Below are 14,445 nucleotides of genomic sequence, written 5' to 3' on the forward strand. Positions count from 1 at the left end.
GTTTGTTTTGCCGAAGGATTTGAAAGCCAAAGCCCCCCATGTGTTTCACTTTTGATTATAGGTCTCCTAATGATGTCTCCAGGCTTTGAGGACAATTTTAAAGATCACAAGTACTCCATCACTGACTTGGATGTGCGCCTAATTCCTTGTGTTCGCCTTATAAAAAGGAGGAAAATATTCTTGTGGGGTTCCAATTGTTAGAAAGCACTCATATTTGTTTGTCTTGCATTGTAGTAAAACCCTCCTTTTGAGGACAAATGCAAGGATAAGGTTGTAAATCATAGGGAGAAAGATGTGTCTCTCATTGTGTTTTGGCCTTTGCTTTGTTTGCAATGAAAGCAACAAATAATAATCTATTGCTTGCGATGTTGATCATTCCCATTGGACAACACAAGGAACTAGCAAAAACTACTTGACAACTCAATTCAGGGGTTTTTTTCCATAAAAAAAGGGGGGAAAAATGACGAGAGGAAGGATGTAGTCATGCCTATTGCCAACCTTCTTTGAAGAGTGAGTTTGAACAGCACTTTCCAGTGTAGAATCAATGCAATAACCTAACAATGGGTCTAAATATTCTTGCAAATAATTAATGAATCTTTCTCTAAGAGCTCCTAGGACCTAGGGCAGGGTAAATCTTTCTAGTCCAATGGATGATGAAATATGCATTAGCTTTTCAGCCAGAGTTAACTTTTAACTCTTCCATGATTCAAAAGGAACAAAGTCTCTTCACTGTAACTTTTAAGTGATCATTAACACATTGAAGAAATATAAGTTTACAGATTTGCCTTCAAATGCTATATTATTGAGTTGATTGTATTTGAAACCTTTTATCTGTGTTGATCACAATCAGAAATCCCCATTTTATTGCTTGGATTTGAATCTTTTTACATTCAGGTTTAGCAAGTGGTGGCAGAATATCAACAATTATGGTAAACCTTCCAATGAGTCATTGACAACACATGCTTTCTCTTTGTCCACAACACCGAAAGACATTAAAAAGTTAGCCTATCTTTCCATAGAAGTTAAGTTGTGGCCTTGGGGCCCCTTCTAGTTCATTACACATAGCTTTCCCCCTCCTCCTTTTCCTTTCCCATTTTGTTAGTGCCAATATAATGATATTGTGTTTTCTTTCTTTGTTAAAATCAACAATTCATTGTATGATCTCCAATTATATTTCATCATACACTGTTGATATTTTTGGAGGAAAACTGCTATAGAAGCACTTGCTCATCAGCAATCCTTTTTATAATCAAATAGTGTATACCAAAGCATACATAGGGTCCAAGGGCAATACTCAGGGAGTAGCCCAATTTCTACCTCCTAAAATCTTCAGGCAAATAATTGCTCACCATGGGTGTGAAGACTCTGATAAAAGGTGAGAAACCCGGCAACTTGATTGTTTTACTAGTATTGGACAAAATGGGCAAGAAAATGTAAAAGCTTCTGCTAGTTTCAAATGTAAGGATGCTAGTATATATAGGATAGGCCTGACTGTTGTTTTTGATCCCAGAACCATGTTTCCCACTGGCTAGAAGCTTAAAAATGGATGGAAATGGAAGAGTATTAGGCTAACCTCAATGAGAAAACATTAATCAAACATGCTCTACCAAAATAATCAGAAGACACATTGCTATCACATAAAGAAGATTGGATCCAAAGGAAAGCCTGAGCCTGAAAGCAACCTGATCTGACTTAAAAAAGGGATTCCCCATTTCCCAAACACAAATCGCCTAATACAATTCCTGGCAGATAAACTTGGAGCGTGTCAATCCAAAGCTCCATCGGCAAATATTCAACACATTTAAACATTCAAACGTGCACATATTATTCATTCAATATTATGAAAACGACATTGTTTCTCTCTTGTATACTAGTACGACAGGCATTCAATGCTATTAATTATTCCGAAATTATCTTCATCAACGTCATTTGTGAGATTCACCATTAAATTTTACATACATATGATATATATTTATATAAAATTGTGTGTCCAAGCTTGCTCTTCGCGTTGAACACTTCGTGAGAGTCCTGAAACTTGGGGACAACTGTAGTTTGATAGAGTTAGAAGGCTCAATCAGGGGTGATGTTGACTTTGGAGATAAGATATGGTAAAACTATAAAACTGCCAAGCGAAATTTAAGCCATTTTATCTCGTTAAAGGAATTTGACATAAGTTTGCATTGAAGTTCAGGCAAAATTTTTGGAGGCGATAAGAAAAATTCTCTGGTGCTGGTGCTGGTGCTGGTGCTTGCCTTTGAGTGGACTTAGCAGTGGCAAGAGATGGTGTTCTTAGAAGGGAAAAAGGAAATGGTTGAAAGATGCCTAATGGCAGCTTCTATGGCTGCGCTGGTATGCCATCCCAATGCTACCATTAAGTGTTTCAGACCTAAATCAAAGACTACTTCCTCACAAAGAGAAAAATCTCGCCGTGAAAAGAAACAGCCATCAAAATCCACCAACAAAAATGATTTGGGAGCCGATTCTTCTCTTTCCAGAACTTCAGTTGCTTTCAACATGAACATGGGATCCTCTCCTTCCACTCTTCCCACGTCAAGGAGTGGCAGAGCTTCTTATGTGGTCTCAAACCTTGTCGAAAAAGAGCCGTCATATGGTGTTGTGGAAACCATCTTTAGGTCAGGGTGGGACAATAAAATAGGCCTCAAAATTGAGAAAGTATTGAGAATCAATCATGGTGTAGATGCCCTTAACAAGTTTGAAGAATATAGGGAGATTCTGAAATCAAAGTCTACAAACGTTTCTGCCAGTGAGACTAGGATGATGGAGAGATTGGCAGTTGATGGCAATGAACTCCTAAGGTTCCATGGTGCCATCGTGACTTGTTCATTAGGAAATAATGACTTCTCAAGCATTTGCCATAGGGAATGCTGTGGAGTTTGCAAAATGGTTGGTTCTAGCTTATCAGAAGGTGAAGAATCAGTCGTGTTGAGTAACAACAGCCGACAAGCACATAGAAAAGTTGTGACTGACTGTGTTGTTGATAAAATTTGTGCTAGAAAAGCCATTGTTGTGTGCAGAGTAATTGCAGGAAGAGTTGCTCGATATCGTGGACATGGACTCGTGGATGGACAAGACGGTGGCTTTGACTCTGTGGTAAGTTTGTCTAGGGATCAATTGGAAGGCTCGGAAGAACTCATTGTTTTGAATGCAAGAGCTGTGCTTCCATGCTTTGTTGTTGTATATAAGGCCAAAGGTCACAAAATGTAGCAAGTGCGTAACGCTAAATCTCTCTGCTTTTCTTTTAAAACAATCCAATTTGTGGAGTGGGAATACATAATCAAGATAACTCCTAAATTCTCATCGATCTCCTTTTGGCCGTTAAGCTCATCACTCTTGAGTTGCCTGTGTTTATAAGTTTTATACATGTTCGTGTACACTTCCAAGGTTGCAAACTTGCAAATGTTATGGTACCAGGGTGAATGGAACCTATTTACTAAGCATATGCAGAATCATCTCATTGCCTGTGTTGAAGTTGGGCTTGGTAAAATCCTGAACTTATTACCCCAAAGAAAACAAAGACCAAAATGAACGGAAAAAGGAGCCACTGCCCCTTTCCCTTTTGGCCTTTTATTCAGCATGTCAGCTTTTCAACTCAAAACCCTTCCCTCCATGCATGCTGACCGTAAAACACAAACAAAAGAGAAAAGGCGAGGGGGCCCCTTCTGTAAGTTTGTTTCAGTCCCTAAAATGGGGGGAGAGAGAGAAAGACGCACCAAAGAGAAAAAGACATGAACAACCTTAGCACTAAAATACAAGCTAGTGGTGAAACTGAAAGGCTCACCTAAAAGAAGGCTATGCCAAATAACGATTTCATCGAAATATCTTCTATATTTGGTTATCCTACGGAAAAATGGAGAAAGATGCAGTACTACTTTTAACTTGCTTGGAAATTACTTAATAGCATCTAGTTTTCGGTTTTCCTAGTACCAAAAGCGCTAAATCCAGAAACAATATGCACTAATAATAAAAAGAATTTCCCCCTTTTTCTGTACAGCTTCAAACTTTTTTCATGACCATAATGCTAGATATTTCATCAGGTTTGAATATGATGAAATATGGGCTTTCAACCATATTCATAGGATGACCTATCTGGAAGAAACACATATTCTCTTCTTTTGACAAAAAATGCTACAAAATTTCCGTGACCTTATCCGATATCCGATGCAAATGAAAAGGAACTCCTCGAATGGGATGTTTAACATCAACATCACAAGCCTATGTTTCTTGAAGTGAGTTTGTTCCCTTGTAATGTAATTCTCCAGCAATCAAGTTGGAATATGAAGACAGATACCTTTTTGGGCACAACTGCAAAGCACAAAACTGAATGGTTAAATCGTTGTTATTGTCACAAAAAGTATAGGGGCAGTAGATGGGATATCATAAATTAAATAAACAAAAATAACTACAATCAATTTTATAAGATGGCTTCAACCTCAGAAAGTTGCTATAAGCATTCAAGTCTTGACCAAGAAGCATAAATACCTTCTATTAAGCATAAAAGTGTTAATCCAATTCTCAAGGACCACTCAGTTCAATATCAAAAAACACATGCTAATCGCGATATTTCCAACTGTCCCTTCTGTCTCCTTCCCTTGTTAAGATTGAATGGATGTAACTTCTACACATATTTTAACCCTGCCAAAAAGCATAGATGCTCTGAACACTAACTACAAATGAACAAGTAAAGATATCCTCCCTCCCCATCTCTCTCTCTCTCTGTATATAAAGAACAGGGAACAAATGGGAAAGAGACACGTATGTAATTGTTCCAAGGATGTATGTTTTCTACGCTGTAGAGCTTCCTAGTTTGTGTTTCTTTGCAGAAAGATATACTACCATAGAATACATGCAACTCCAGGTACAAAAATAGAATCAATAATCAACAAAAATATAATATACTTAGCAACATTAGAAATAGCACAGCTTTTAAAATGGTGGCTGAACTACCTCGGAATTGATCATCTTGGGTAATTAGACCAAATGTTTCTGCAGTCTCACGAATCATAATACCATTCACTCCAGTGAAACTAGTTATCTTGCATTCAGCAACTGTCAGAAAACAGAGAGAAATATTACAATAAATACTGAATAAATTACATTACGCAAAATCAAAGACTATTAGCACACTGTTTGCAGATAAAATCAATTTGTTCTAATTAGTAATTACTGTATCATTTAAGCCCATGAATGCTCATGGTCTAGACCCAAAAATCATGTAAATAGCTTTCTTTCATCACTCATTTAGCACAAAGCATTCAACAAACAGAAGGGAAGAAAGATACAAAGACATCAATGTTGAAGGGAAAGAAAAGACAAGGACTTGATGACTATAAATTGCCATTTGCATTGATTTCGGGCAAGTTGAGAGCAAGGAATTGATGGAAGGATACTTATAGAGTAATACTTATAGAGTAACTTACAATGGCTACCTACAGGTTTTCTCAACTAAAGTCAGCTTTTGTAGTCCCCAGAATCATTCTACTTAAATAGGAAAAGTTCCATAAGTTCTTTGATAACAATATGAAATATGTAGATCCCCTGAAAGAAACTTGATTATTCATTCAAATACCTTACTATTCCCATTATATTGCCATATATGTTGCTTCAAGTGGGTAAAGCATGAATGAATTTTGTATTCTCACAGACAGATAAAAGCGCTCTACTAATGTGAAGTATTGCTCGGGTAATAAGTAGTCTAACCTAGAATAAAAGCACCATGCAGATCTGCACCAAGAAGACATTGAGCCAACTGGTTTTTCCTGCAATTAAGAGAGGAATGGCTATAGTAAAAAGCATTACCCTCAACCTCCACATGACTGAAAAACCAGCATCATTAAAATGAAGATTACATCTCACCCGGTAGTTTCAAGAAGTTGATCCATGTAGCCTTTCCACATTCCATGCATTGGTTTAAATGTATCAAACCTGTAGATCAAAGGCAGACCAAAAGATTTCAAAATAGATATTTTTCAAGCAGAGAAATGGAAGTGTTGAACAACATCACTACAGCACACACCCCCTTCAAAAAGAATAAGAAAATAAACGGAAGAGACAAAACATACAGCATTCACAAAGAACTACCACCTATAATCCATTTGTTGCAATCCCAGTTTCTTTCCATTTCAACATTCAACAAGAGATATGCTGTTGTATCCCTACTCTTCTCTCAATTTTGGAACAAACTGAAAAGTATTCATTGCTAAACAATATGAAAAATAATCTACTTCCAGTTTCCACACACAGAGTGCACATATATAAACAGTTCCTAATATCCTCACTCTTTGTAGAAAATAACTAGTCCAAGTCTAAAAATATTAATTTAACAAAAAGGACATGAAAATGGAAAGATCACAACCAGAGTTCCAAACTTATACCTCATACCGAATACCCAAGGCCAATGCAACACAAAGAAATACAATACTCCAACAGCATAAGAAAAAGGGAAAAAAAAAGTATCAATCAGATACCTGATAGAATACTCACTTTTGAATGGCTTGAGGCATCTCAAATACTCCAGATTTCTTAAGCTGCTTCATAGACATGTGTTTTCTAGAGCGCTTAGAGTGGTTCTTCAAAGCCCTGATGTGAGAGCCGGTAGACATAACTCGGCCTTGTACGTAATTATCAAGAAGGATCCAATTGTCAATTTTCATGCTTCTAGATCCTTGCATATATTTCCGTGCTGAATCCCCACTTTGAAGGAGCTCATGCAAAATCTTATCAGCCACACTTCCTTTACTGTTGGAAAACTATAACAAAAAGATGTTAAGATTACATCAGTCCTCTTGAAGTCTTTAGTGCAATATTTCAAACAGTGAAAAATTACCTTAGAATTAGCTGGTAGCAAACTTTGATGTATAGGTTCCGAGAGCTGGGAATACGCCTGACCATTTTCTTCGACGTCTATATATAAAATTAAAATCCATAAAATTAAAATCCATCTCATATCAAAGCCAAGATATACAATATAACATAATGAAGTGTTCACAATCAACAATATAAATAACTACCTTGTGAAGTGGACGGACCCGAGAAGGAGAAATTTCGTAAATGTAAAACATAATGGAAAATAAATTAGCCAAAAAAAAACCTAGGAAGATCAGAGAAAATTTGAGAACCTTTCTTTGATGATGAATTGGAGGAAGACACAATGGATGCATTGGCGATAGACGAATCAATGCGAAGAGTTTCTTTTCCATCCTCTTCGACAGATGTCTTTTTGTTCTTCTGTTGTTGATGAAGCTCCGCTTTCGCAGCGGCGAACCTTCGCTCTAATGCTTCTAGAGTGCGTTTTCGTTGATCTTGAGGACCTGTGCTTGTAGCCATTGGTCTAAGCCAATTCAGAAGTTGGAAATGAATTAGTGAGAAATCAAGTTATAATTCAAATACTACTTCCAAGCAGAGGAAACTGGAAACTACCAGAAAAGAAGGACTAATAAAGGCCGTTTTCCTACCAAAGGAAGGCCTAAAAGTACAGTAATCGGTTCCGGGGCAGTTAAGCGAACACCCAATGCACAATTTTAGGAGTATTCACCAAGCTAATGCAGCAATTGTGAGATCATGAAAAGGAGTTTAATAAAACAAACCTGATAGCGATTTTCTACTGAAGGCAAAACAAAGGCTCAGGCAATAGACTGATGGAAAGCCTTTTTCTTTTTCTAAGAACCCTCAGGGCAAACTATTTCTTGCCGTCACTGGCAGTAAGATCCAGCCAGCCGTGAGAGAATTTTAGAGGAGACTCGAGTAGGGATTGGCAGCCCGTTCCCGCGGCCGCCCCGATCATAACTTATCTCTACCCGACCCAGATTTTCAAAAATCCAAAGCGCTCGTATTAGGTCGGATTGGGCCAGAACCCCGCCGGGTTTGGGCTGTTCTGCCATCTCCCAGGCTTCGACCAGGTCAGATGGATAACGAAAAGAATTATACAAATCCAATTCATTAAAACCATTTTTAAGTTTCAACTTGTTTGATAATTGTAAAAAACCTTGTTAAAAAAATAATTTTTATATAAAATATTTTAGTAAAAATTTAATATTTTTTATTTTTTAGTGAAATTATCAAAAATATTTTTTGTTATTTGAATCATTTTATAAAAAAATTTTCCATTATGACCTATTTTTCAAAATTTTCTTTAATAACATAAAAAAATTAACATTCATCAATTATGTCATATATCTTATATTTATTTATTTCTCATTATATTGTTATATTGATTAATTTGTTAAGTCAATTAATAATAAATTAAAATTAAAAAAAATTTTGATTATTGAAAATTAATTTGTTTAAAGAAAATTTTTCTATAAATAACATTTAACTAAAAATATAATATTTTTTGTTATTTTTATAAATTAAATCATATTTTTTATTATCTTGATCACTTATAAAAAATATTTTCTACCATAATCCATTTTCAAAAAAAGTTTTACCAAGATTCATAAAAATATCAACATTCATCTATTTCCAACCATTGAAACTCATGGAAAAACTAAAAAATCAATCCAAAAAAATCCATAACCCAAAAATCTAAATTAAAATATTAATTGGGTGCTAAATAACTTAGCCTACTCAACTATTAATTCAAATATTAATCGGCACTTATAATTGACATTGAATAGAGTATTTTAATATGTTTTAAATTAGAACATAACAATATTTAAGAACTTAAAATTTTTAATATGAAGATTTTGATTTTAAACTTTAAAAACATATATATTTGTAAGATAGATATGATCACTATTCTTCTTAATTGTCGTCGTGGTCATTGCCGTCATTATATAGTTTATAATCACATGCACTTAAGAAGAAAGTATGATATTTAAGAAATTCAATTATATAAGAAAATTTTAAAATTATTCATTTATTACGTTTAATCAAAATTTTATATTTTAATTTTGTATCAAATAAAGTGTTATAACTAATGATTGATTAATTATAATTAATTAAAATACTTTTTATTATTTTATATCATGTGATACAAAAACATAACATTTTGACATGTTATAATTGAAAATAATATTGCATGCTTATATGGTACTATAATATGGTCATAAAGCATTTTCACTTTTTATATTAATATCATATCAATTTCATAAAAAGTCACGTAAATATAAAATAATAAATGATATTTTAACTAATAACAATCAATAAATATTAGTTATCAAATTATTAATTATCAAACTAATTTTAATTTAAAATAAAAAATAATAACTTGATTGAATTCAATAAAAAATTATTTAAACATTTTAAAACATTATGAAATAAAAATCTTAAAATTTAGATTGAAAAAGAGTAAACATAAAACATATATACGTTTAACATAATTTTACAGGTAAATCATTTATTCTTTAACTAAAATTATATCATGACCCTCAAATGTTTATCTCGTTAAAAATTTATCACATGTTGATGCTCCAAGGTCACATTATATTGATTTAAAAATTTAATTCATTCAATTATATAAAGATTAGGATTCCATCGACTTAAACAAAATAATTCTTGAAATTTAACTATCTAAAAAACGACCATTTGATAAAAAAAATTTACATTAAAATAATTTCAAATATTTTTTAAATTATCAAGATAAAGAGGTGGAGGGACCATTTAGAGAAAGTTAAAAAAAGGCAAAAGAACAAATTGTTCGTTATCGAAGAATTTAGAAATATGTGTCGTTATTGTTTAATTACCAAAAGTTTCATCAACTAACGAAACTTTGTCTCCGTCATCATTACTTTGACCTTTTACTTTTTACTGTTCAATTACGACCATGACCCCCAAACCAAATCAATCACCATCGTCCTCAGGACCACATTTCCGCCTTTCCCATCACGTCGACTTAGATTCAACAAAGTTCGACATCAAATGTAATCAAAATCAACGGTGCAGACTGGTGGAAGACCAGCTCCCTATCACAACCTCATCAAAAGATTGTTTTAAAAAATTAAAAAAAAAATCCGCAAAAAGGATTATGTTGAAAGGAACATTTCCAGGTCACATGCACCAAATTCCACGTCACTCCTTAATCCTGCTCTAACCCTGTCACCGGCAATAGCAGGTGCAAATAGGGCATATAGCCGCCCGACACTCACCGGTCCCACCTGGTAACAAGTCGTTAATCCCACGGCACAGCGCTGGCTAACGTGGACTAAACGTTACCATCAATCCTCTAATCAACGGTAGGTATTCAATATCAGAACATCACTTGTGGATTTTATTAACGAGTCACATTCTAAAAAGAATTGAAGAGATTAGGTCAGATTATAATCAGAGCCAACCGTTTCTGATGTGTCGGAAAGAGAAAGATGGATACTCTTCGGAGAGTTAATGGAAACTTTTTGAGCTTTATTTATTTTTAAGGAGATTTTGATTCGGTTTTAGTGGTGGTCGGTTCGGTTAGGGTTTTTTTTTTATTAAAGAAATGAAAAGCTTCATCGTCACGCTTGTAAAGGCTTCAGTTGCAGTTCTGTTTTTTTCTTTGATTTAACATTGTTTATTTGATTTTAAAAACTGTTATAAAAACGTTTCATGATTACTGGAGAGGCTTCTGGTTAAAGCGAAGCTCACTCTCTATAGAGATTGATGATTGGTTGAGAGAGAGAGAATTATCTTTTTCACAAAATGGCGGAAGTTAGAGGAGTGAACACGTGGCAGGAGGAGCTGGCGAGTTTAGTGGAAGACACGGGCATGATATACACATGGGAAACGATCGGAGTCTCTCCGTTACCGCCGTTCAATGCGGCGAAATCGGCGACGGCGGCTGAGGTCGTTGAGAGTGATCATGAAATGGAACCGCCGGAGAGTTTGAAGGAACAGGTGACGGGATTTATGAAATCGTGGTGCGAGATGCTTCTAGAACTTGGAAGAGGATGCAGAGACATTGTGCAGCAGACAGTAGTTACTGAAGATTCGTTTATAGTTCAGAAGCTTGGTGGACCGATGGCTAAGGTCTCCGGTCGATTGAGATTCTTGAACGAGTTCTTGCCTGAGGATCGTGATCCAATTCATGCTTGGCCTGTTATCTTCTTCGTTTTCATCCTTGCACTTTCAGGTACGAAATCGTTTACTACTACTTCTTACATTATCATTTGAGTTGGACTTATTGTGGTTGGTTAGTGAAAATCTGGAACGTTAGATTCACACAATTTCAGGATGGTATTGATGAAATTCAAATATTTGATTGTAAATTCGTATAATTTTAGAAGATATTTTTGTTTGTTTATACTATTATTTTGTTTAAAAATTTGCAGCTCTGAATTTAAATAGTGGACATGATGAATTGGTACCGCCGGTGAAGAAAGTGCGCGTTCATCCTCCTAATGCGAGTCGAATCCAGCTTCCAGATGGCAGACACTTGGCTTATCGTGAAATCGGTGTTCCAGCTGATAAAGCTAGATTTTCTCTAATTTCTCCACATCCTTTTCTTTCATCCCGACTTGCCGGTAAGATACAAACCATTAAAGTTGTATATGCCTGAGGTTCTTATGCATGTTCTTAATCAAAATTGGTGGACTTGTTAATGATTTTTTTTGGACAGGTATACCGGGAGTTAAGACATCACTGCTTGAAGAGTTTGGCGTTCGCTTGGTGACATATGATCTTCCTGGTTTTGGGGAGAGTGATCCACATCCTAGTAGGAATCTGAACTCATCAGCATTTGATATGCTTCATCTAGCTGATGCTGTTGGTGTCAATGATAAGTTCTGGGTGTTGGGCTTCTCAAGTGGAAGTATGCATGCTTGGGCTGCGCTCAGATATGTTCCTCACAGAATTGCAGGTGTGAAGTGGTTGTAAATTTACTATTTTGATACTTGACTTGATAAGCATAATGTTACTTAGAAGCCCTTGAAAGTATTTGGTTTCATAACAGATTCTTGAACTTATCAAGATAATACCATATCCTCACAATTTGATAGTGGTGTAAATTTTCTTAGCAAAGGCAATTACAAACAATGCAAGACCTTATTGTGATGCATCTTGACTAAATCTGCAGGTGCTGCAATGGTTGCTCCAATGATCAATCCATATGAACCTAGCCTGGCTAAGGAAGAAATGAGAAGTATTTGGGGAGAGTGGTTACCAAGAAGGAAGTTAATGTATTATTTAGCTCGAAGATTGCCTAAACTGCTGTCCTTCTTTTACCGCTGGAGTTTCCTATCTGGCAAGCATGGCCGAATTGAGAAGTGGATGTCTCTGTCCCTTGGAAGGAGGGTGAGTCTACTCTCATCTTCAATAATTTCTCAAATCTCATCTGTGTCCATATCTTACCTTTCATTTTAGATGATTTTGAGCTAGGGTAGATAGGTGCTAGTTTAAAGGGCTTTCTGTGTTTAAAAGAGCAAACTTCCACTTTATTGGGGTTTCATGACATACTCTGATAAACTCTTTCGGTTACAAATACATTGAACTGCTTTTGGTCATGGGACTAAGAAATAGAACAAGGATTAATGCATGAAATGGTGCCCTCTATTGGGTGAACTATTTTACCCTATGGAGTTTGTTCCAGGTCTGGAAGTGCAGAAATTTTTTGTTATGTTAATTCGTAGTGTTGAAAACCAGAAGGATTTGCAGTACATAATCTTTTTGTGTGCAGGACACGGTTCTGACTGAAGGAAAAACATTTGAAGACTTCTGGCATAGAGATGTGGAGGAGTCAATTCGCCAGGGAAATACAAAACCATTCATTGAGGAAGCTGTCCTACAGGTTTCAAACTGGGGTTTTAGTTTGGCAGATCTTCAGGTGCAGAGGAAGTGTTACAGAAGTGGAATTTTCCCTTGGCTCAGGTCCCTGTACAGTCAAGCAGAATGTGAACTGGCAGGATTTCTGGGACCAATACATATATGGCAGGTTTGCATACTTTTCCTTTTGGTTTCCCTGGATAGCATATCTGAGAGTTCATTCCCATATAACTTGGAAGATCTTTGGCAATCTATCACCTCAATTTGGCATGTTTTTTAATCTCTTAAAAATCCAGTCCGAGGAACATGATATGTTCCTCTATTGTTGTGGACTGAAGAGATTATAGTGCAATTTGACATATATCAGGATCCATAGATCTTTTGCTGGTCAGCCTTTGATATGTGATATAACAATCATTTAAGAGTATCTCCAAGTGTTTTGAATTCAGTTGGTCACTATTTTTTGTTTAGATTGACTGTGCCAGTGACTTATGCATGCATTTCTAGTTTGAAGTGTTACTGATATTTAGACTCTTGAGCCAACAAAAGACAACTTAATATAAGTTCTCTTATTGGTTTCACCTCTGTTTATTGATCAATTTCTGTACAGGGGATGGATGACAAAGCTGTTCCACCAGCAATGATGAATTATATAAGCCGGGTTCTACCAGGGGCCATCATGCATAAGCTCCCAAATGAAGGCCATTTTTCCTTTATCTTTTTCTGTGATGAATGCCATCGCCAGATACTCTCTACTCTCTTGGGAAGTCCTCAAGGTCCTCTTGACCCAGTAACAGACAAAGGTGAAATTCTCTCTGAAGGAGATATAGAAGAGCAATCATCAGCTACTGATTCTACCAAAAATGATACATCACCATAGATTTACAATTTTTCCCCTGAATTTTCCAAATTTTTGTGTAAATACCACAGATTGCTCCTCATAGCTCGTAGGAGCACTTTAGATGTCTCAAAATCTCTGTTACAAGTACTTGAGAGGTCAGGCTAAAAGTAAACGTACTTTAGAGGTGAGATGTTAAAAGGCAAAGAGGCATGATCTTAGTAATTTAGCTTACGCGCTAGAATCATTAAGTATAAACGATTATTTTGGGCATTTCCCCATTGTCTTTGCTTGAGGAGTAGGTAATCGATATTCAATATTCAGTATCGAATCTACGACTTAAATCAGGGTACCTCGGATTTTTAATCAGTAGCACTCATTATCTCTAGCGGTAGTAAGGTAGGACCAAAAGACAGTATTGTTGGAAACAGCAAATAGCTGACAAAGGTTTTCTTATACCGATATGTTCAGAATAATTCCAGGAGGGACAAGCTTCCTGTTTAGGCAGGTGCCTGCACGTGCGCAACTGTGCTTCCAGTTCCACAGGCATGTTCACCTGATCTTCTGCCCGTGAGTGAATGCGCATCGTAGAGTCAAGCTGCATGTGCTCTCAACATCAGCTCTATTAATTCCTCGAAAGGGGGCCATATCAATTGAAATTGATGAAAATCTAACGAAAGACCAGCCTTGGCAGTTCGAAAAGAACCAAGAAGACGAGTGATTGATTCCGAGCTCAAAATGTTTGTATCTATTTTTCAGTCAATCCAATATTTACTGAGAGCTTTCTCCCTAGTAGTTTTAACGGTTAGCTCTCGTGGCCATTTTCTATAAAATCTTGATCTTGTTTCACTACATAATCTTACCATTCTCTGCCAGAAGAGCAATTGCATCGAGGGGTCAAAATTCCTTCATATGCC

General features: G+C 35.9%; 2 protein-coding genes across 3 annotated transcripts; one reads left to right on the top strand and one right to left on the bottom strand.

The window, feature by feature from the left end:
• Window positions 1-3,890: 3,890 nt before the first annotated feature.
• On the bottom strand, window positions 3,891-7,821 carry POP4 (ribonuclease P family protein). Of its 2 annotated transcripts, XR_002445541.2 has the most exons (9): window positions 7,605-7,821; window positions 7,137-7,348; window positions 6,845-6,921; window positions 6,502-6,767; window positions 5,875-5,943; window positions 5,719-5,777; window positions 4,966-5,067; window positions 4,501-4,653; window positions 3,891-4,323 (listed from the first exon to the last, which is right to left on the bottom strand). XR_002445541.2 is itself a non-coding variant. In XM_021433792.2 (8 exons), the coding sequence occupies exons 2-8, from the start codon at window positions 7,342-7,344 to the stop codon at window positions 4,226-4,228; spliced, it is 879 nt and encodes a 292-aa protein (XP_021289467.1). In that variant the 5' UTR covers window positions 7,345-7,348; window positions 7,605-7,817; the 3' UTR covers window positions 3,891-4,225. The 2 variants fall into 2 exon arrangements, 1 of the variants encoding a protein (XP_021289467.1); XM_021433792.2 differs by lacking the exon at window positions 4,501-4,653 and having other exon boundaries at window positions 7,605-7,817.
• A 2,436-nt stretch (window positions 7,822-10,257) lies between these two features.
• Window positions 10,258-14,377, top strand: LOC110420454 (alpha/beta-Hydrolases superfamily protein). The gene is made up of 6 exons (XM_021433770.1): window positions 10,258-11,062; window positions 11,262-11,453; window positions 11,549-11,788; window positions 12,005-12,222; window positions 12,605-12,859; window positions 13,301-14,377. Exons 1-6 carry the CDS (start codon window positions 10,633-10,635, stop codon window positions 13,568-13,570), a joined length of 1,605 nt encoding a protein of 534 aa, XP_021289445.1. The 5' UTR covers window positions 10,258-10,632; the 3' UTR covers window positions 13,571-14,377.
• The last annotated feature ends 68 nt before the right edge of the window (window positions 14,378-14,445 follow it).

Source organism: Theobroma umbraticum, unplaced genomic scaffold (assembly GCF_002168275.2).
Source record: "Theobroma umbraticum cultivar Fairchild unplaced genomic scaffold, ASM216827v3 scaffold_86.0, whole genome shotgun sequence".
In the NCBI taxonomy this organism is placed as follows: domain Eukaryota; kingdom Viridiplantae; phylum Streptophyta; class Magnoliopsida; order Malvales; family Malvaceae; genus Theobroma; species Theobroma umbraticum.